General features: G+C 40.4%; 1 protein-coding gene across 1 annotated transcript in view; it reads left to right on the top strand.

Moving 5' to 3' along the window:
- lrriq1 (leucine-rich repeats and IQ motif containing 1) overlaps window positions 1-20,953 on the top strand; it is a 197,777-nt gene that overhangs the window by 74,337 nt on the left and 102,487 nt on the right. The window contains exon 15 of the mRNA XM_048607661.1: window positions 13,388-13,567. Coding sequence (XP_048463618.1) covers window positions 13,388-13,567 — 180 coding nt within the window. The remainder of the gene's footprint in view (window positions 1-13,387; window positions 13,568-20,953) is intronic.

The following is a 20,953-nucleotide window of genomic DNA, read 5'->3' on the forward strand; positions in this document are numbered from 1 at the left end:
CTTTCCTGCATTGTCTTCCACCTGCAACTTCTTTGCCCACTCTCCTAGCCTTCTGCAGCCTCCCCACTTCCTCAACAGTACCTGTTCCTCCACCTATTTTCGTGTCATCAGTGAACTTAGCAACAATGCGCTCAGTGCCTTCGTCCAGATCATTGATATATAATGTGAATAGTTGTGGTCCCAACACTGACCCCTGCGGAACTCCAATAGTACTGGCTGGCATCCTGAAGAAGACCCCTTTATCCCTACTCTCTGCTTTCTGCCAGGCAGCCAATCTTTTATCCATGCCACTACCTTGCCCCTAACACAATGGGCTCTCAGCATATTTAGTAGTCTCCTGTGTAGCACCTTGACACCTTATGTCACCTTCTAGAAGTCCAAATAAATCACACACACTGGTTCTCCTTTGACAAACTTATTACCTCCCCAAAGAATTCCAGTAGATTTGTCAAGTGTAACCTCCCCTTGATTGAGCCTTGCTGATTGACCCCTATTTTATCATGCCCTTCTAAATGGTCCGCAATCGTATCGTTGATAATGGACTCTAAAAGTTTACGAATTATCCAAGATCCCTCTAACTAGCGTTTAAATTCCAGTCTTTGCCTCTCTTCCTTCTTAAACAGGGGTGTTATATTAGCCATTTCCAATCCTTTTGGACCCTCCCCAACTCCGATGATTCCTGAAAGTTCACATCAATGTCTCCATAATCTCCTCAGCTATCTCCTTCAGAACCCTGGGGTGTATCCATCCAGTCCAGGTGATTTATTCACCTTCAGACCTTTCAGCTTCCCAGCACCTTCTCCTTAGTGGTGGCCTCCACACTCACATCTGCTCCTGACTCTTGAAGTTCTGGTGTGCTACTGGTATCTTCCACTGTGAAAACTGATGTAAATTATCTATTAAGTTCTTCCGCCATTTCTTTGTTCCCCATTCCTGCTTCTCTAGCCTCATTTTACGGTGGTCCAATGTCTACTCTTACCTTTCTCTTACCTTTTATATATCTGAAAATTCTCTTCCAATCTTTTTTATGTTACTAGGAGGCTTACCTTAAATTTCATCTTCTCCCCTCTTTTTGATATTATTTAGTTATCCTCTGCTGGTTTTTAAATGCTTCCCAATCCTCTGGCTTCCCACCAATCTTCAACGCATTGCATTCTTTTTCTTTTGCTTTTATGGTGTTTCTAACTTCCCTTGTCAGCCATGGTTGCCTCGTGCACCCCTTAGTACTTTCTCTCCTCCTTGGGATGAGTTTCTGCAGTCCCTCCCAGAAACTGCTGCCATTGCTGCTCCTCTGACTTCCCTGCTGGGTTTCCTTGCCAATTAACTCTGGCCACTCCCACTCAAACTGCAGGATGAATTCTATCATATTATGCTCACTGCCCCCCAGGGATTCCTTCACCTTAAGTTTCCAAATCAAGTATGCCTCATTACATGTCACCAAATCCAGAATTGCCTGTTTCCTAGTGGACTCTACCACAAATTTCTCCAAAGAAAAACCATGTCATAGACATTCCACAAATTCCTTTTCTTGGTATCTACTACCAACCTGATTTTCCAAGTCCACATGCATATTGATGTCCTCGATGATTATTGTAATAGTGCCTTTCTTATGTGCCTTTTCTATCTCCTGATTTATTTTCTGCACCACATCCTGACCATGCTAGTGAGTTGATATATAATTCCCATCAGGGTCTTTTTCCTATATGGTTCTTCAACTCTACCTATATAGAAACTATGCCTCTGACCCTACATCGCTTCTTGCTATCGATTTAATTTCATTTTTACCAAATTGCAACCCTGCTCCCTCTACCCATCTGCCTTTCCTTTTGATGGGACAAGTATCCCAGCCCTGATCCCCTTGCAGCTATGTCTCTCTGATGCCCACTACATTGTATTCACAAATTTCAATCTGCGCTACAAGCTTGTTTACCTTGTCTCATATTCTGTGCGCATTTAAGTACAACACCCTCTTGTATTGAACAACCCCCTTCTCATAGTTGTGCCCTTTTTGCTATGCCTGATTTAGGATTCCTAACCCTTTCCATACTCTCTGTCCTATTACTTGTTCTGGAAACTTTAATGACCTCTCCTGAGCCCTCTCCCCAATCCTTTTAACTAGTTTAACGTCCGTGTGACCACCCTATTTAGCTTTTCCACGAGGGTCCTGGCCCCAGATCGATTTAGGTAGAGCCCATTCTAATGGTACAGTTCCTTCCTGTCCCAATACTGATACCAGTGCCCCTCGAAATGAAACCTCTCTTTCCCACAACACTCCTTTAGCTGTGTGTTTACTTTTCTGAATCTACTTATCTCTGGATTATAGGACCAAGGTGCAGTGATCAGTTTGACCATCCTCCCTACAGGCTCTTTCCTCACCCATTGAGGGAGCAAGAACCTCATACTTGTTGGGCAAGGTCAAGAGCTGAGGCTTCTCCAATGCTATGTTCTGGATCCCTCTACCTGTCTCACTTGTTGTCACACCACCCTGTCCCTGACCTGTGGCCAAATTTGAAATATTTAAGCTACAGGTGTTTGACTGCCTGGAACATAGCAGTAAGGTAACTCTCCACCTTCGGATGTGCCACAGTGTCTGAAGCTCAGATTCTAGCTCATCAGTTCTGAGCCTAAGTTCTTTGAGCTGCAGGCATTTATTGTAGATGTGCTTACTGTGGCTCACAATGGGATCCACCAGCTCCCACATCACGCTAGAACAACACATCACCTGTACTGCCATTTCTAAATAATTAAGGAGGTTTTATCTATTGTTTAAAAAATATTATTCTCAGTCCCTACATGAATTTTACTCCTTTCTGAATCTACTACTATTTGGGGCTAGACCCTAATGTAGGTTCTTACTAGCCAATCAGACACAGCTTCTCTGTGATGCTACCTATGGTGCTGGAGCTGCCTTCCCCCACTCAGGAGAGTCTGGACACATTCTCTGCTCCTTCTCAGACTGTATTTTTAAATTTTATAAAAATTCTCTACACAGTATTTACATATGTAGAACAATAAACCAAAGGCATTTCTTTCTTATACAAGACTGTATTTACATACATCTGAGGCAGTGGGAGGGTCTGATAACTGAATGGACCCACATTGTACTTTGGCAGAAAGACCTTAGATGATGGTCTTTCCCCACTTTGCCTTGTTGGCAGTTGTTCCAAGCTTAATGCGTCCCTCAGCACATAGCCCCGAACCTTTGAATGTGCCAGTCTGCAACGCTTGATCGAGGTCAACTCCTTACTCTGGAAGACTAACAAGTTTTGGACATCTTTCCCAGACTGCTTCATCATGACTGGGAGCACACCCTTCCCAAGCTGTCTCACTGTGACATCAACTGTGAGGACACTTTTCCCAGACTGCCTCATTGTGTCACTGACTGCAAGGACATCCTTCTCACACTGCTTCAAAGTGATGTTGATTTTGAGGACATCCTTCCCAAATGATGACCATCATCTATTGTTTAAAAAAATCCCTGGTTCACTAATGCCCTTTAGGGTAGGATAACCTTCAATCACATTGTGTAAGACTACCACTGTGTCAAATGGGATTTACATCAAATAGATCTCGCAACTAAACTCTAGGCATCCACAAAACAATATCAGCAGCAACAGAATTGTATTCAACCAAATCTGTAATCACATGGCTTGGATATGACCTGGCCACAAAGGCAAGACAAATCCAGCTCAGTCAATTATTTCCCGAGCAGCCTACTCTCAATCATTCGTAAAGTTTTGGAAAGGGACATCAACAGTGCTATCAAAAACAAAAACAAAAACAGAAATTTCTGAGAAAATTCAGTAGGTCTGGCAGCATCTGTGGAAAAAAAAGCAGAGTTAATGTTTCAAGTAGTTACCCTTGTTCAGAATAGTGTTATCAAGCAGCGCCTACAGGAATTAACCTCCTCACAGCTGTTCAGTTTGAGTTGCTCTAGGGCTACGTAAATCCTATCTTCATTATAGCTTTGGACTAAACATGGATAAAAGAGCCACATTCTATAGGTGAGGTGAGAGTGAATGTACTTGACATCAAGACAACGTTTGACCAAATATGGCATCAAAGAACCAAAAAGGTAAGCTGGAGTCAATGAGAATTTGGAAAACTTTCCACTGGTTGGAATCATACCTGGCACAAAGGCAGGTGGTGGTAGTTGTTGGAGGACAACACCAGGAATGAAACACCTGAGTGAAGATATTTTCTAATTCAGAGATGCTATTATACACCTTGGGAGCAGTTTGGACACTGTACCACAAAAGTCCCATCACCTGAGTGTGGTGTCCTAGACTCAACCATCTTTACTGGATTTGCCAATGATCTTCCTTCCATCATAAGGTCAGAAATTGGAATATTAATTGTTGATTCACACAATGTTCAGCACTACTTGCAATTGTTCAGATGTTAAAGTATTTCAAATCCCATTTGCAGCAAGACCTGTACAACCACGAGGCTTGGGTTAATAATTGGCAAGTAATATTCACATCACACAAATGGCAAGCAATGATCATCTCCAACAAGACTCAAGAAACCTGAGACTATCCCCAGGACAAAGCAGCAAACTTGATGGCATCCATGTACCACCTTCAACATTTACTCCCTTCACAACCAATATATAGTGGCGCACTGTTTACAAGATTGTTCTGTAAGATGCACTGCAGGAATGCATCCTAAGGAGCGCAGTGGTTCAATAACATAGCTCACTACCACTACCTTCTTCAGACAATTAGGAATGGGCCATAAATGCTGGACTGGCCAGCACTACTACATCCCATGAAAGAATTAAAACAAAGGCATTCTTGAGTCAGTACAACTGTAATGGTGTTTAGGAAGGGAGTTCCAGGATTTGTACCAATTGACAGGGATGGAGTAGCAAGATAATTCCAAGTCAGGTTGGTGAGTGGCTAGGAGGACATCTTGCAGATAGTGTGTTCCCATACATCTGCTCTCCTTGTCACTCTAGATTGTAGAGGTTGTGTTTTTGGAAGTTGCTGTTAAATGATGGATTTGAAAATGACAGCATATTCAAGAACTTGAGATTGAACTGTGGCTGTAGTTTGCATGTGTGGAGATGTTGAGTACGATTTTCCAGGACAGGGCTTATAAGGGCAGCTTTGAAAGGAGAAGTTAAGAAAAGTTTAGACTGGAAAATGAATTCTGCAGAAAATGATCTAGGTCTGTTTGACCAAGTTACTACAGGAACCAGCATAAAGTTTTGAAGTAATGTCTAAGTATGGATCAGTAAATTACTAGCTAAAATCTTGAATCAATTGCGTGGAAGGTCATAGATATCCATATATCCGTTATTGCAGTTTAAAAGTTTTTGAGAAGATTTGTAGATCGGGTTGTGGGTGAGGTTGTAGACATGCTTGCTGAGCTGGTGGGTTTAGTTGCAAACGTTTTGTCACCCTGCTAGGCAACATCGTCAGTGCGCCTCCGCTGAAGCATCGGGGTTCTGTCCCCCTTGTTATTTATATGCCTCGGTTTGTTGTGGTGGTTGGTTTTACTTCTGGTTTTGTTTCTCAGTGGTTTGTACATAGGGTCTAATTCAATGCGTTTGTTGATGGAATTCTGGTTGGAATACCAGACCTCCAGGAATTACCTGGCATGTCTCTGTTTGGCTTGTGCAATTATCAAGGTATTGTCCCAGTCAAATTCGTGTCCCTCATTGTCCATGTTTAGTGAGACAAGTGAGAATTAGTCTTGTCTCTTGCTGACTAGTTGATGTTCACGTATCCGTATAGTCAATTTTCTTCCCGTTTGGCCAACATAGTGTTTTTCACAGTCCTTGCATGGTATCTTGTATATTATCCCAGTTTTGCAGGTTTTGGGTATGGGATCCTTTACGTTCGTCAGTAGCTGTCATAGGGTGGTTGTTGGTTTGCGGGCTACTCTGATACCTAGGGGTCTGAGTAGTCTTGTGGTCATCTCTGAAACCTAGGGGTCTGAGTAGTCTTGTGGTCATCTCTGAAATATCCTACTGGGATCCTTTACCTTCATCAGCATTGTTTCTTACTGTGGTATTTCATTTGATAGCCTCCCAAATAGTACGATGTCGAGGATCTCATGTACCTATGGACATAAAATAGAAAAGCATTAGAGTTGCATTGGCTATTCATTTCCAATCAACAGAAAGAAATGATGGCTTTATTTGATGATTGTGTGACACAACGTTCTAATTGTACACTACTAAATGAATAGTTGTTGCATATGAGTTGACCTTCATTTGATTACAATGTATAATGAGGTACTGAAACCTGAAATGTTTTGCTATCTGCTGAACAATGCAGGGTAACAATTTGGTAATTGTTTACTTCATCATATTTAGTGTGTTCTTCTTAATGTGTCCTTTTGAATGTGAAATGTACATTTTAAAAGCAAGATTTTGCTATTGCAGAACATATTATTTCCTAGTACTTTTCATTTTAGGGAGTGTTAAGCTGGCATGGAGATGAAAGTATCATACATGTGGGAACTGCTATCATTCAGGGTCATGGAATAGGGTTATCTAAAGTTCATAATCAGAGCTTATTATGAACATTTGGCTTAAATGTGCAATCAGCAGTAGAACCCACAGATCATTGCTGTCGTAGGGCAACCTGACTGAATGTAGCTCTTAGATAAATTAATCATGACTATTTTATTGCTGCTTGTTACATACAGCAGGAGCCCTCTCCACTTCTTACCACATGTAGGGAATTTTTGAATACTAGTGTGATAAGAACCAGGTAGCACTGACGTATAGATTTATAAACTGATTGCATTTCTGTTGAAAATAGAGTTACATTGAACATGTTAGTAAATATTTTAATTTATGCAAGATTTATTTTAGTTTCCTCATTAAAAAAAGGAAGGTGCTCAGATCATCAAAACTAATCTTTGTTTAATAGTTGTTTGAATACACCAAATGGGTAGAAAACAAATGTTGGGTAACATAATTTTCTGAAAGTGCATGCACAATTTGCCATGGAGAAATTGCAACGTTTAATATAATTCATTATTTAATTTTAATAATTGACATGATTACATGTAAGTTTTGGTCTGGAATTTATAGTGGTGACAGTGAAACTGTTAACATCATGTGAACCTGACAGCAACTCCTGGAGTCTGTATATGCACAGAAATCCACAAGTTGCTGTCAAACTTTCCCATGGTGTGCACTATTGAAGTCCCCTTAGAACATAATCAATTAGAAATCATTGAACTGATAATAACTTTCATTCTTTCATCCTTGGCCTTCCTGTTAGAACTTTTGAGAAAGTTATGTGTCATTGAATAAAGTGTTGCTGTTTTAGTTGTAACAGTGCACTAAATTCATAATGACTGCTATACAGCATCACTGGCCCTGCAATGGTAATTGTAAATTTGCTGAATGTTGTTTCTCAGAAGTGATAAAGAAAAACTGTTATTTTGTTTCATTTTGTTATTTAAAATTTTATCTTCCACTATATTCATAAGTGCATTTTTCTATATTTTATTTCACTGTGTATAAACATTTAAAATTAACAGTAAATGATTCAGTGGTTGTCTGTGAGAATGCTTCAATATGTTTGGCTGTTGACCTGTTTAATTGCATCACTGCTGCTGGAACCTGATGATGGATCCCCTTGACTTCACTTGAGAAACTACTTTCTTGATGTCAGTTAAGCACATGGCGAGGGAGATTAGTGTTTCCTCTAAACCATGCAGCTGCACATGAATCTCTGATGTCTGTTCAGCAACAAGAAAAAATAGAGGAAATATAAGTGGAAACTGCTAGACCTTTGTGGCCAGATTTCTTTGAGGTCAGGGGTCAGCACTGTTGCTTTACCAATGACTGCAAAATCCAGATCTTTCCTTTTTTACCACTGTAGAAAGTCGGTATACTGCAAAACTTAGTCAGTTTCACCCTCTTGTACCATATACGTCCTCATAACAAAGATGTGTATTACATTCTCTCATGTCCTTGCTCATAGTTATTTGCAGGAAATAGAATGCTTTTTAACTGTGTTGGCTTTAATTGATGGAAGGATTGGGTTTATACCTCTGGAGAAAAACAAGTAGTAGCCATTTATTTTGCATTTCCCATTGATTTCAGTGCACTGGAGGTATGATAGCATTATGTACTAAAGTAATTTAATATTTAGCACGTATCCTGTAGAAAGCAAATCCACATTACAAGCTGCAGGGCTGGATGAACACAGCAGGCCAAGCAGCATAGCCTCTCTGCTCCTATGATGCTGCTTGGCCTGCTGTGTTCATCCAGCCCTGCACCTTGTTGTCTCGGATTCTCCAGCATCTGCAGTTCCTACTATCTCTGATTCAATTTTAACCCCACATTACAAGCTTCCTGCTAATTGTGGTCCTTTTAAAATAAGAGACTGTGATTGAGCGAAGGAGTGTTAGTTTAAAACATTTCCATCAACTAAGGCAATCAAAAAATTATAAATTTGTATGGATTTTTAAAGACCAAGCCCAAATAAGAATTGTCCACCAATTGAGACTATTGAAATAATTTTGAAATAAATTAGCATAGAAGGCAAGAGAACTGAAAAATGTCATTTCAGATGTGATTCTGAACAGCATGTATGAAAACTGGCAGTCATTTCAAAATTTACACAAAGACACTGTAGTGAAATATTTTACTGAGAGCTATGCTGGTCTGGCAAAAGTGAGACCAATACAACTATGGAAAAACTTACAGCTGGAGTGAGATTGGAGGAACAGAAACCAACACAGTGATCAAACAATTAATGGAGAACTGAAGTAGAATAGTGCTATGGAAATTTAAGCCAGCCAAGGCTGGAGCAAACTGGACTGAGGTTGCAATTAGCAAGTGGAGAAATAGATTGATGATGCCATAAAGTTTGAGGCCAGGATGAGGATTGAAGAAAGTAGAACTGACAACAGCTACTGCTGCTATTAAAAAATTAACATAGAGCTGCGCTCGGGCTAGGGAAGTAAAGCCAAAATAACTGACAGTGAAATATTTATTGGTACCTTAACCGGAGCTGAAGAAAGCAGGACCAATTGAAAAGTAAAATTTAAGGATAGAAGTAGTGGAGTTGACAGTGCCATTAAACTTCAAAGCAGCACAAGCAGCAGAAAGAAGCACCAATGGCATCAAAATCTTTTTTTAAATTGTAACAAAAATGCAGCTTCATGAATAAAGCTGCAACAATTTCAGCTTGTTTTCGTCATAATGGTAACAGCGGTGCTTGATTTCCACCTAGTGGCAGAATGCCTATAACTGCATTGTTACATGAACTGTTTACAAAAGAAAACTCTAAAAGATTTGCATGTGAATTCTAAACTTAAATATTGATCTAAAAGTACAACAAAAAATCATGACAAATGCAAATGAATTTCTGGAAAGATTGTGTACCTATACTTTTGCTAATTTCATTTTCACCCATTAAAAATAGATTTATAGATAAAGCTTTATAGTTCATAATATTCTAGTAGCAATTTTGTTACACCTAGGTAGGGTATTTGATAGAAGTTTAAATTATTTAATATATGGAAGTTGTGGCTTGAGCAATGGCTCCAGTGGCGATGAACTGGGGTCTATTCGTTTCCTCTGGCATTTCGGCACCATCTGCAATGGCAGCGGAGTGAATGATCCCTCGGTCATTGGGAGTTTTATTTGACGGTCCCTCAATCCTTGGAAATTGAGATACGTCCTGGTCCTCAAGAATTCGGACAGTCTCCTGGCTATGACAGTGGCGGGAGTATCGATGGTGATGAGGCGGCTTTGGCAGAGGTGACATTCTGGGTCTGATCCGCAGGGTGGGGGCTGCTTCAGCATGCTTCCTCTTTGCAGTTGCAACCTAAGGGACAGCTTTGGCAGCTGTAGAGTGATGTGGCGTCCTGAAGACACTTAAGAAATCAAGAAGCCATGGGCGGAACAAAACATGAAATTTGTCTTAACTTTGTGTGAACTATTTCTTTTTATAAATTATGTCATTAAAATGGCGCTGGATTATGGTGACTTATTCACATTTTACTGTATTTTCAGAAGTACAAGCAACAATAAATTAATATACTATACTAATATAGTGGACAAGATTTCACAGTAGTGATGATGGCAAAGTTGTCATTGTTCGTTACTCTTCTGAAATTGACAGTGATTTCTCAAGACTACCCATGTGCAGTTAAATGTGCTAGTGACTCTGCACTTCTCTCCAGAAGGCATTGTCAAAGACTCAGAGAGAGTCCCTTGAACCAATGAAAACAGTCACTTTAATGCTAATTTTCTTTCTATAGAACCCTTGAAGAAAGTTTGTAGGGATTCTGGTTTGCGATTAGTAATCTGCTGATTTTTAGGTGGTTTGAATCACCCCCAGTTTCCCTGGTTCTGACACTGGACTTAATTTAGGAATGTGAAGAAGGCAGTAGACAGGTGTTTCAGGGCAAAGTATCTCTGCATTTATTAAATGCAAAGGTGATTATATCACAAGAAATAAAAAGGCAAAAGTAATAAACGGAAACAACTCAAAGGTGAATAAAATACAAGAGCTAAAAAGGCAAATTCAAAACAGTGAAACTGACACTATCTGTTATTAACTTAACACGGGCTAATTACTATTAGAAACTAAATAGCAGTTTCAAACACAGATATTTTAATCAGACTTCCTGATCTTGGGGTTCCCTGCACTGTCACCAACCCACTGCTAGCTAGGTTGGATACTTTGGATCTCGAGGAAATAGGCTCACCACTGGGGATAAACACAATTTTGAAATACAACTGTCCATTCCCACTTGCTGTAGTCGGTGCTTCGCTGAAGACTTCAGACAGTCTTCAGTCTGGTTTGAGAACTTGGGTTTTCTTACTTTGTGGTTACCATTGGTTCCCCTGGAATGGAACAGCTGTGTGTCGGTAGGTTTCAGGGAGATAGCTGTGCAGATAGTTCTCGGGGAGAGTAGCTGTCTGGGATCTCTCTTCTTTTGGTAGCTGCGGGGATGGCTGTCTCTCTCTCTCCCAGATCAGGCCTAGCAATTACACAGACTGTGCGCTCTGTTATCACCTCTCAAATCTGTGTTATCCATTGTGTGTCTGTTGTCCCCTTTGTGGTGAATTGGCTTCTTGATAGTTTAGAGCATGTGTAAATGTATTTTGATTAAGTGGAATGTCCAGTATTTCTGCGAATGAATATTAATTGAAGTTGAATGCCTTGGTACCTCTGAAGAGTCGAAGATGTCTGAACTTGTTGTCTTAGGTCTGGTTCATTGTCCCTTTAGGGCTGAGGTGTGAATAGGATTTCTAACTGAACCATGGTTCCAGACAGCTATCCCTGTGATTGTGTATTCCATAGCATAGCCCAAGTGCCTTTTTTTTGTGTTTTAAAAATCTAGGGTTTTGGTCCAGTATTCTAAATGACAGGGATTTTTACTCACTCCTACAAGTTGCACCTTACTAAATTATGTGTAATGATGTGCCCTCCTCTACATCAGTGAGACCAAGCGTAGACTCAGAGACCGTTTCGTAGAGCATCTGCACTCTGTACACGACAAACGACAACACCTTCCGGTTGCGAACCATTTTAACTCCCCCTTGCACTCCCTGGGTGACATGTCCATCCTGGGCCTCCTCCAGTGTCACAATTACACCATCCGCAATCTGGAGGAGCAACAACTCATATTCTGCCTCATAAACAGCCCGATGGCCTTAACATGGAATTCACCAGTTTTAAAATCTCCACACTTCCGGCCTCATCCCATGTCCAAACTTCGCTCTCATCCCCGCCTCCTTGACCTGACACAACCTGTCCATCTTCTTTCCCACCTATCTGCCCCACCCATCCCACTGACCAATCCCCACCACTCCCTGTCTGCACTCACCTATCACCATCCCACCTACCTTTCCCAACACCAGCCTTCTCTCTTTATTTATTTCCCAGCTCCCTTCCCCCGCCCCATTTTTGAAGAAGGTCCCGACCCGAAACGTCATCTTTCTTGCTCCTCTGATGCTGCCTGATCTGCTGTGATCCTCCAGCTCCGCACTGTGTTGTCTCTGACTCCAGCATCTGCAATTCTTGCTATCTTTCTGTAACATTGGTTTGTGTTCATAAACAATATTAGTATGTTCATCACAGCTGCTAGAAAACCTGAGCTTATCAACTAATTTTCTATTGGTAGAATGTCATTTTTTTGATATATGTCACTTTTTTGTAATTACATTTATGATATCTCAACTTTTATCTGCATCAAGTGTCATTTACTTTGTATTCTAAAATGTAATTTTATGTAAAGTATAATCAACATATTATACTTCCTGGTTTTTTGTCTGATGGAATACTTAGTTGTGATTGGCAATTGATCCTATTTGCTGCTGTCATTGTTGTTAATCAACTAGAAACCCCTTTGACTTGGCTCCCAATTCAAACTAATGTTTGAAAAGCAAAAATGCATGCCAGAGGGATAATTAGATCTTTGTGATTATCTTTCTTCACTCCTGAAAATGAAATTTGAATCAATTTTGCTACATGTTAAAAGTAATCTTTGAAAATTACACCAAAAATAAGATAATCGTAATATCAGCACACATTTTTAACTGATCATAGAAGCGTAAAGGGGAAAGGAGGTTTGTTAGCTTAGTTTGCTGGACAGCTGGTTTGCAATCCAGAGTGATGCCAAGTCTGTGGGTTCAATTCCCACACCAGCTGAGGATTCCATGTCAGACTTTCCTCCTCAATCTCTTCCCCTCCCTTCAGGCATGGTGGCCTCAGGTTGAACCACCACCAGTCATCTCTCTAATGAGAGAGCAACCCTCACAGTGACTTTACCTTTATCTTTTTAAAGCAGAACTTAGATGTCACCAAAGAAAGAGATATTGAGAGACTATATGTAAAACATATTTTATGTAGATGACCATTTCTGTTACATATGTTGACAGGCCATGCACAAGAATTTTTAAATTCATTGTTTTAATCTTTTTTAAGTGTATTTTCTTCCAGATAATTCTTTCAGAGCTTTAACTATAAACGGGAAATATGAAATATTGCATAAAATAATAGAATCATAGAATGATGCATGATAGATCATGTTCTGCCTTATCTTTTCTGGAACACAGTTTAATATTCAGAAAGGAAAAGGATAAATTATGTTTATTTCACTTTACTTGTACTAATATTGTCAGCCATTAGTTTATTGAATTGTATAACTGTATACATTGAATAATAATTTCAGCTTGACTTTTGAGTTGACTAATGGTGATCTTACAGTTCTATAAACTCAATTAATGGAGAATTCTATTTGAAAGCAATTGCTTTTCAGGATTAAATTGAGTATAAATATTTAACTTAGCATTTAAATATATTACTAAGACAGAAGATTCTAGCAAAGGAACACAATTGTACATTAAAATATGGTAGTTGTCTTTTACATCAATTTTGTATATTGCTTCTTTCAGATATTCAATCCTGAAAATGTTATCAAGTCTGAAGATACTAGATGGTGAAAGGATTAGTTCTACTGATGGGTTTTGTGCCAAAAGGCATAGCAGACCTTCACCGGGGAGTTTTCTGGCACTGTGTCAGGCCCAGCTTCAAGACTCTGAATTATTACTCAAGAGACATGAAACTGAACTAGAGTAAGTCTCTCTCTTCACATTTCATCCCTGTTAGACTGTAACATGAAGCCATGCTTCATGCAAGCAAATACTTTATTGACACATACGTTAGTTTGATTAAAGAATTGCACAGAACAGGAAACAGGGCAATTTAGTGTAAGTATTTTCCATTATATCAACACTTGATTTGAGTTATCCATTGGGGCTAGTGCGTGGGTGAAATGAAATTCAGTATTTGATAAAAATATCATGTTGGTTTACTGGTTTCTCTACATAATATTTTAATTATGCTACGTCATTCTGTGTAAGAAAATTACTAAAAGAAATTTAGACAGGTTGCATAGGCAATAACACGTTCTCCGCCATAATCCTCAATACCAGTGCCCTGCAAGGCTATGTACTTAGCCCTCTACTATACTCCTTATACACTGATGATTGTGTGGCCAAATTCCACCCCAACTCGATTTACAAGTTTGCTGACGACACCACTGTTATTGGTCAGATCTCAAACAATGACGAGACAGAATTCAGGAAAGAGATGGAGTACTTGGTAAGTATAAAGCCAACAATCTCTCCATCAACATCAGCAAAATGAAGGAGCTCTTCATTGACTTAAGGAAGCAGAGTGGAGGACATGGCCCTGTCTGTATCAATGGTGCTAAGGTGGAGATGGTCGACAGCGTCAAGTTCCTGGGAGTGATGTTCACCAACAATCTGTCCTGGTCCACCCACATTGATGCAATGGACAAGAAAGTACCCCAACATTTCTACTTCCTCATGGGGCTAAGGAAATTCAGCATGTCCATAAGGATACTTATCAATTTTTATAGATGCACCACAGAAAGCACCCTATCTGGATGTATCACAGTGTGGTTTGGCAGCTGCTCTGCCCAAGACCACAAGAAACTACAGAGAATTGTGAACACAGCCGTATCCGTTATGCAAACAAACTTTCCGTCCATTGACTCCATCAATACTTCCTGCTGCTTCAGGAAAACAACGAACATAATCAAAGATGCTGCCACCCTGGTTATACTCTCTTCCACTCTCTTCCGTTAGGTAGAAGATATAAAAGTTTGAATACACGTACAAATAGATTCAAGAACAACTTCTTCCCCACTGTCATCAGACTTTTGAACAGACTTCTCAAATGTTCATTCTAATCTCCCTCTCTGCACCTTCTCTGCGACTGAAACACTGTATTCTGCAGTCTGTTCTGCTACCCTGATGCACATTGTATGGGACGATTTGCCTGTACAGCATGCAAAACAACACTTTTCACTGTATCTTGGTGCATGTGACAACAATAAATCAATCAATATTTATAGTCAGGGCTTTACATACCAAAATGTCCCAATATTAGTAAATGAGCAAAAATGAGCTGAGTCAAAAATAAGTTTAATGGGCAGGGGTGACTAAAAGCTTGGTCAAGTTGGGGTTTTAACTTGGTGAGAAGATGAAAAGACAGTGGCCTATAGCAGAAATTTTAGAGTCACATGCTGTGGTGGACTATGTCAAAGGGTACAGAATTGTTGAAAAAGATACTGATACTGTCATAATTTGACTTTAATTCCTGTAGCCATAGTGGTTTCTTTTAAGAACAGCTTTTTAAGCCATACTTGCGGACCAAATAGATTTTATGCACTAATGGACTTGGATTTACTTCCTAAAACCAAAAGAACTGTGGAGTTATAAATCAGGAACAAGAACAGAAGTTGCTGGAAAAGTTCAGCAGGTCTGGCAGCATCTGTGAAGAAAAATTAGAGTTAACGTTTCGGGTCCGGTATCCCTTCCTCAGAACTGATGATAGCTAGAAATATGCTAGTTTATATGCAGAAGTTAAGGTGGGGAGAGGGGTTAAGAAGGACTAAACAATATATGGGGAGAGACCCTAAAGAGAGAGAAGAGCAGTTGGATTCACAAAGGAGTGGATAATGATCTGGCTAGAAGGATGAATAGCTCGTAATGGGGACTGTTAGTGACTAACAATAGATAGTGTGTATGGCAGACTACGTGATAACAAGGCCTGGTGTGTGGGATAAGTAGCTAGGATATGTTCATGGGAGCTAGTTCAGGCCCTAAAATTATTGAACTTGATATTGAGTCTGGAGGGTTTCAGGGTCCCCAAGTGGAAAATGAGGTGTTGTTCTTCCACCTTGTGCTGAGCTTCGCTGGAACACTGCAGCAAGCCTGAGACAGAGATTTTGGCCAGGAAACAGGGTGGTGTGTTAAAGTGGCAGGCAACTGGAAGCTCAGGGTCTTTTTTGTGAGCAGAACATAGATGTTCTGCGAAGTGGTCACCCAGTCTACGCTCCGTTTCCCCAATATAGAGGAGACCACATTGTGAGCAGCAAATGCAGTAGACTAGATTCTGGGAAGTGCAGGTGAAGTGTTACTTCACCTGGAAGGTATTTTTGGGCCCTTGGATACTGGGGAGGGAGGAGGTATATGTATCACAGTGTGGTTTGGCAGCTGCTCTGCCCAAGACCACAAGAAACTACAGAGAATTGTGAACACAGCCGTATCCGTTATGCAAACAAACTTTCCGTCCATTGACTCCATCAATACTTCCTGCAGATGTTGCATCTTCGGCCATTATAGATACAAACAAAGAATTGGAAGACTGCAAAAAGGAGGAAGGACATTCGGATTATAGCAATCAGAATCAGTTACCTGAACGAGATTGACGGAAATCTAGAAAGGAACATGAGTTTACTGGCAAGGTGCTATAGGGCTGTAGGGGGGCATTGGGGGTGAAAGAAGTGTGGACCAGGGTGTCCCGGAGGGAATGGTCCCCGTGGAAGGTGGACAAGGGAGAGAGGGGAATATGTGTCTGGTGGTGGCATTTCGCTGGAGCTGGCAAAAATGGCATCTGAAGATCTTCTGGATGTGGATGCTGGTGGGATGGTAGGTAAGGACAAGGGGAACCCTATTGCTGTTGCGGGAGGGAGGAGAGTGGGTGAGGGCGCAAGTGCAGGAGATGGTTCATATTCGATTCAGAGCTCTGTTGACAGCAGTGCTGGGGAATCCTCGGCTGAGGAAGAAGGTGGACATTTCTGAGGCTCCTTTCTCAAAGTTGGCCTCATCTGAATATATGCAACGGTTATGGAGGAACTGAGAGAATGGGATGGAGTCTTTACAGGAAGCAGGATGTGAGGATGTGTAGTCCAGGTAGCTGTGGGTTTAGTGGCCAGTCTATCCTAAGAAATGGAAACAGAGATGTCAAGGAAGGGAAGGGAGGTAGACCAGGTGAAAGTGAGGGCAGGGTGGAAATTGGAAGTGAAATTGATAAACTATTCCAATTTCAGACGAGAGATGGAAGCAGCACCGATGATATCATTGATATATCAGAGAAATAGTTGTGGGTGGGGACTGGAATAGGACTGAAACAAGGAATGTTCCATGTACCCCAAAAAGAGACAGGCACAACTGGGGCCTATGTGGGTACCCATGGCCACCCCTCTGACCTGAAGAAAATGAGAGGAGTTAAAAGAAAAGTTGTTGAGAGTGAGGACGAGCTCGGCCAAGCAGAGGAGGGTTGTGGTGGGTGGGGATGGTTCAGGCCTTTGCTCCAAGAAGAATTGAAGACCCCTAAGACCATCCTGGTGGGAGATGGACATGAAAAGGGATTGCATGTCAATGGTGAAGAGGAGGTGCCTGGAGCCTGCAAACTGGAAATTCTGAAACTGGTGTAAAGTGTCAGAGGAATCACGGATGTATGTGAGCAGGGATTGGATTAGGGGAGAAAAGGCCGAGTCAAGGTGGGAAGAGATGAGTTCTGTGGGGTAGGAGCATCTTTTGTTTTGTTTGGGATTTACTTCTGATTGTTTGTGACCCAATATGGTAAATAATGGGGCCTCAAACATTTGTTAGACAGTTCTGGAATTTGTTTGTTTTCAACTGAAGGGAAACAACCATAGCTGAGTGGAAACTTTTAGTTTAACTTCTAACTTTCGGCAGTATTATTCCTATGAAGACTTTGGAACAGGAGAAAGAAATTGAATCAGATTACCTTGGAATAAAAAGTTAGTATCAGACCCACATCAGAATCACTGAGATTAAAAACCCTGAGAATGTTACTTTAAGATAAGTACAATGAAGCTCAGATGTGTTGTAGCTCCTGGAAGAAGCTACTTGCAGTTCCAACTGAATTCAAAAGTGACTTAAACCTATTAAGGTAATTGATACAGGGAGTCTGGTATGAATATTATATGAGTGGTGTTTTGGCTACTTTACAATGAGTGGTGTTTTGGGCCGTATTCGGAAGTGGATTTATATCATTTAAATTTACAAAGGAGTGTTTTGTGATTAATCGAATTATAATTTTACCGCGTGTTCTAAATCTTTGAATTTGTATGATGTGTATATCATTTGTATTGTTTTTTATCTTTGTTCCTTTTGTAATAAGCTTTAGGAAAGATGTTGTGAAACTTGAAAGGGTTCAGGAAAGATTTACAGTGATGTTGTCAAGGTTGGAGGGTTTGAGCTTTAGGGTGAGGCTGAATAGGCTGGGGCTCTTTTCCATGGAGCATCGGAGGCTGAGGGGTGACAGGCGCATGGATAGGGCGAATAGCCAAGGTCTTTTCCCCAAGGTAGGTGAGTGCAAAACTAGAGGCATTGGTTTAAGGTGAGAAGGGAAAGATTTAAAAGAACCTAAGGGGCAACTTTTTCATACAGAGGGTGGTACGCATATGGAATGAGCTTCCAGTGGAAGTGGTGGAGGCTGATAAAATTACAATATTTAAAAGGCATCTGTTTGGGTGTATGAATAGGAAAGGTTCAGAGGAATATCGGCCAAATACTGGCAAATGGGACTAGATTAATTTAGGATATCTAATCGGCATGGACAAGTTGGACTGAAGGGTCTGTTTTCATGCTTTACATCTCTGTTACTGTAAAATCTGCATTACTGCTTACAGTTCAGCAACAGTTCACATCATTAAAGCAAGACAAATAAAAATGCGATCTATCAAGCCAGGTTCCACACCCAATTAACCCTTAATTAACGTGTCCATCCAGGTTCCCTTATTGCATTAGGTCTCAGGCATTCCTACAGACAATATTGGATTACAACAGATTCCCTTTTAATAAAGTTATGTACCAAAAAGAAAAGATATCATATTCCTTTTGCATATCAAATTGCAAATATCTTTTTGCTCTGTACCCTACAGACTTTTTTAGCATTGGCTCCTTTTTTTATACACCAATCAGATAGCTGACTGCTGCTATCCAGCCATTTGAATTTTGAAATTTCTTTATTCTCCAGCATCTGTTTTAAAACTGTAATATCAATCCACAGTCATTTCTCATTCACACGTTTTGTTCAATGAACTTTATCCTGTAGTGACCCATTACCAATGTAGCACTCAATGAGTATTTCCGCGAAGCATAATTCTATATGTGCCACCTCACCAAGAGTGAGAGTTTGAGAGTTTCTGCCTCTAATGTATGTTTTACTACTGTTCTGATCTTTTTAGTTCCCCAAGCTAAAAGGCAATATTTCCCACAAGAGACATTATAAATTCGCCTGCACTTGAGAATATATCATAAAGATTTACATAAGAAGCATCACTAAAAGCAACAACTTTCAGGTTCCTGGTATCTCCCAAAGATGCGAATTTCAAAACACAACGCTGCAATTTTAATTTTTTCAATGTTTTGTTTACCCGACTAATTCCTTGTGATTTTTCAAAGTTGTAGTCAATTCTAACACTTGAAAATTGGCATCTAGCCTTATTTGGATGCCCAGCCAATTCTGCTGCCAACTAGACTTTGTGGTTCCTCTGAAATAACTCCACAGAGGCCGATATCCCATCATCAAGTCACCCTTTACTTATGTATGGAGAGTCCTTGTCACCGATCCAGCTCCCTCAGAGCCAGCTCTGAGTGAACAGGATAACTGACACTCTGTGAGCCATGGCTCCCTAATTGGGGCTGTTATTCTGGTCCAATCAAGGAATTCATTTTATGAGGTCCACCTTGGCTGACCTCATTACAATCACTACATCTACATTTCAGTTTTGGAAGCCTCTGCATCTTTTTGTGAGGCCCTACTTTGACTAATTACAATGGGGCTAGCATTTTACAAATAAGATTGCTGATGCAAAGTGACACTTGATCCATTATGTCTGATTTCCAATCCAATATACTTAAAGCCCAGAAGCCTAACTTAAAATTTTGAATTCTACTTTAGCCCATTTATAATGATGTTTTTAAATTTATTACTTCCAGCCCACAAAAAAAATCATAAATGATAAAGGTGCATGAAAGCTGACCATTAGGATGCCAGTAAAACATGGCTGGGTCTACATTTAACTAAAGACAACCAATTTTAAAAGGAAGATCTTACTGAGAAGCACCAAACTCTTACAGGCATCATGTAAGTCTTGCATTTGATAAGGTCCCTCATGGTCGGCTGGTCCAGAAGATTAAGTCACATGGCATGCATGGTGAGCTGACAAATTAGATACAAAGTTGGCGTCGTCATAGAAGCTAAATGGAAGTTGTGTTTTTCTGACTGGAAGCCTGTGATCAGTGGTGTTCTGCAAGGATCAGTGCTGGGACTTCTATTGTTTGTAAGTTACATAAATGAGTTGGATGAAAATGTAGGTGGTCCGATTACTAAGTTTGTAGAGCACATGAAAATTGCGGATAGTGAGGAACACTATGAAAGGATATAGCAGGATATAGGCCAGCTGGAAAATTGGGCAGAGAAATGGCAGATGGAGTTTAATTTGGACAAGTAATGTGATGCATTTCGGGAGGTCAAATGCAAGAAGAAAGTATATAATAAATGGCAGGACCCTTAGAAGCATTGACATACATGGGATCTTGGGGTGCAAGTTTACACCTCCTTTAATGTAGCAACACACATGGATAAGCTGGTAAAGAAGGCATATGGCATGCTTGCCTTCATCGGTTGGGGCATTGAATATGTAAGTTGGCAAGTCATGTTGCAGCTGTATAGACTGTTAGTTAAGCCACATTTGAAGTATTGTGTGCAATTCTGGTCACCACACTGCAGGAAGGGTGTGGAGGCTTTGGAAAGGGTACAACAGATGTTTACCACGATGTTGCTTGGATTGGAGTGTTTTAGATATAAGGAGAGTTTGGATAAACTTGGATTATTTTGCTAGAGCATCGAAGGCTGAGGTGGACTGTTGGGTCTTTTTTCTGGGGTGGAAATGTCAAATACTAGGAGGCATAGGTTTAAAGTGCAAGGGAAAAAGTTTAAAGGAGATGTGCAATGGAAGTTTTTTTTACTCTGGGTGTAGTAGGTACTTGGTACATGCTGTTGCAGGAGGTGGTAGAAGCAGATACAATAGCAACATTTAAGATACATTTAGACAGATACATGAAAATAGATGGATACAGACCACGTGCAGGCAGATGGGATCAGTTTAGAAT

Source organism: Rhincodon typus, chromosome 18, assembly GCF_021869965.1.
Source record: "Rhincodon typus isolate 14 chromosome 18, sRhiTyp1.1, whole genome shotgun sequence".
NCBI classification, from domain to species: Eukaryota; Metazoa; Chordata; class Chondrichthyes; order Orectolobiformes; family Rhincodontidae; genus Rhincodon; species Rhincodon typus.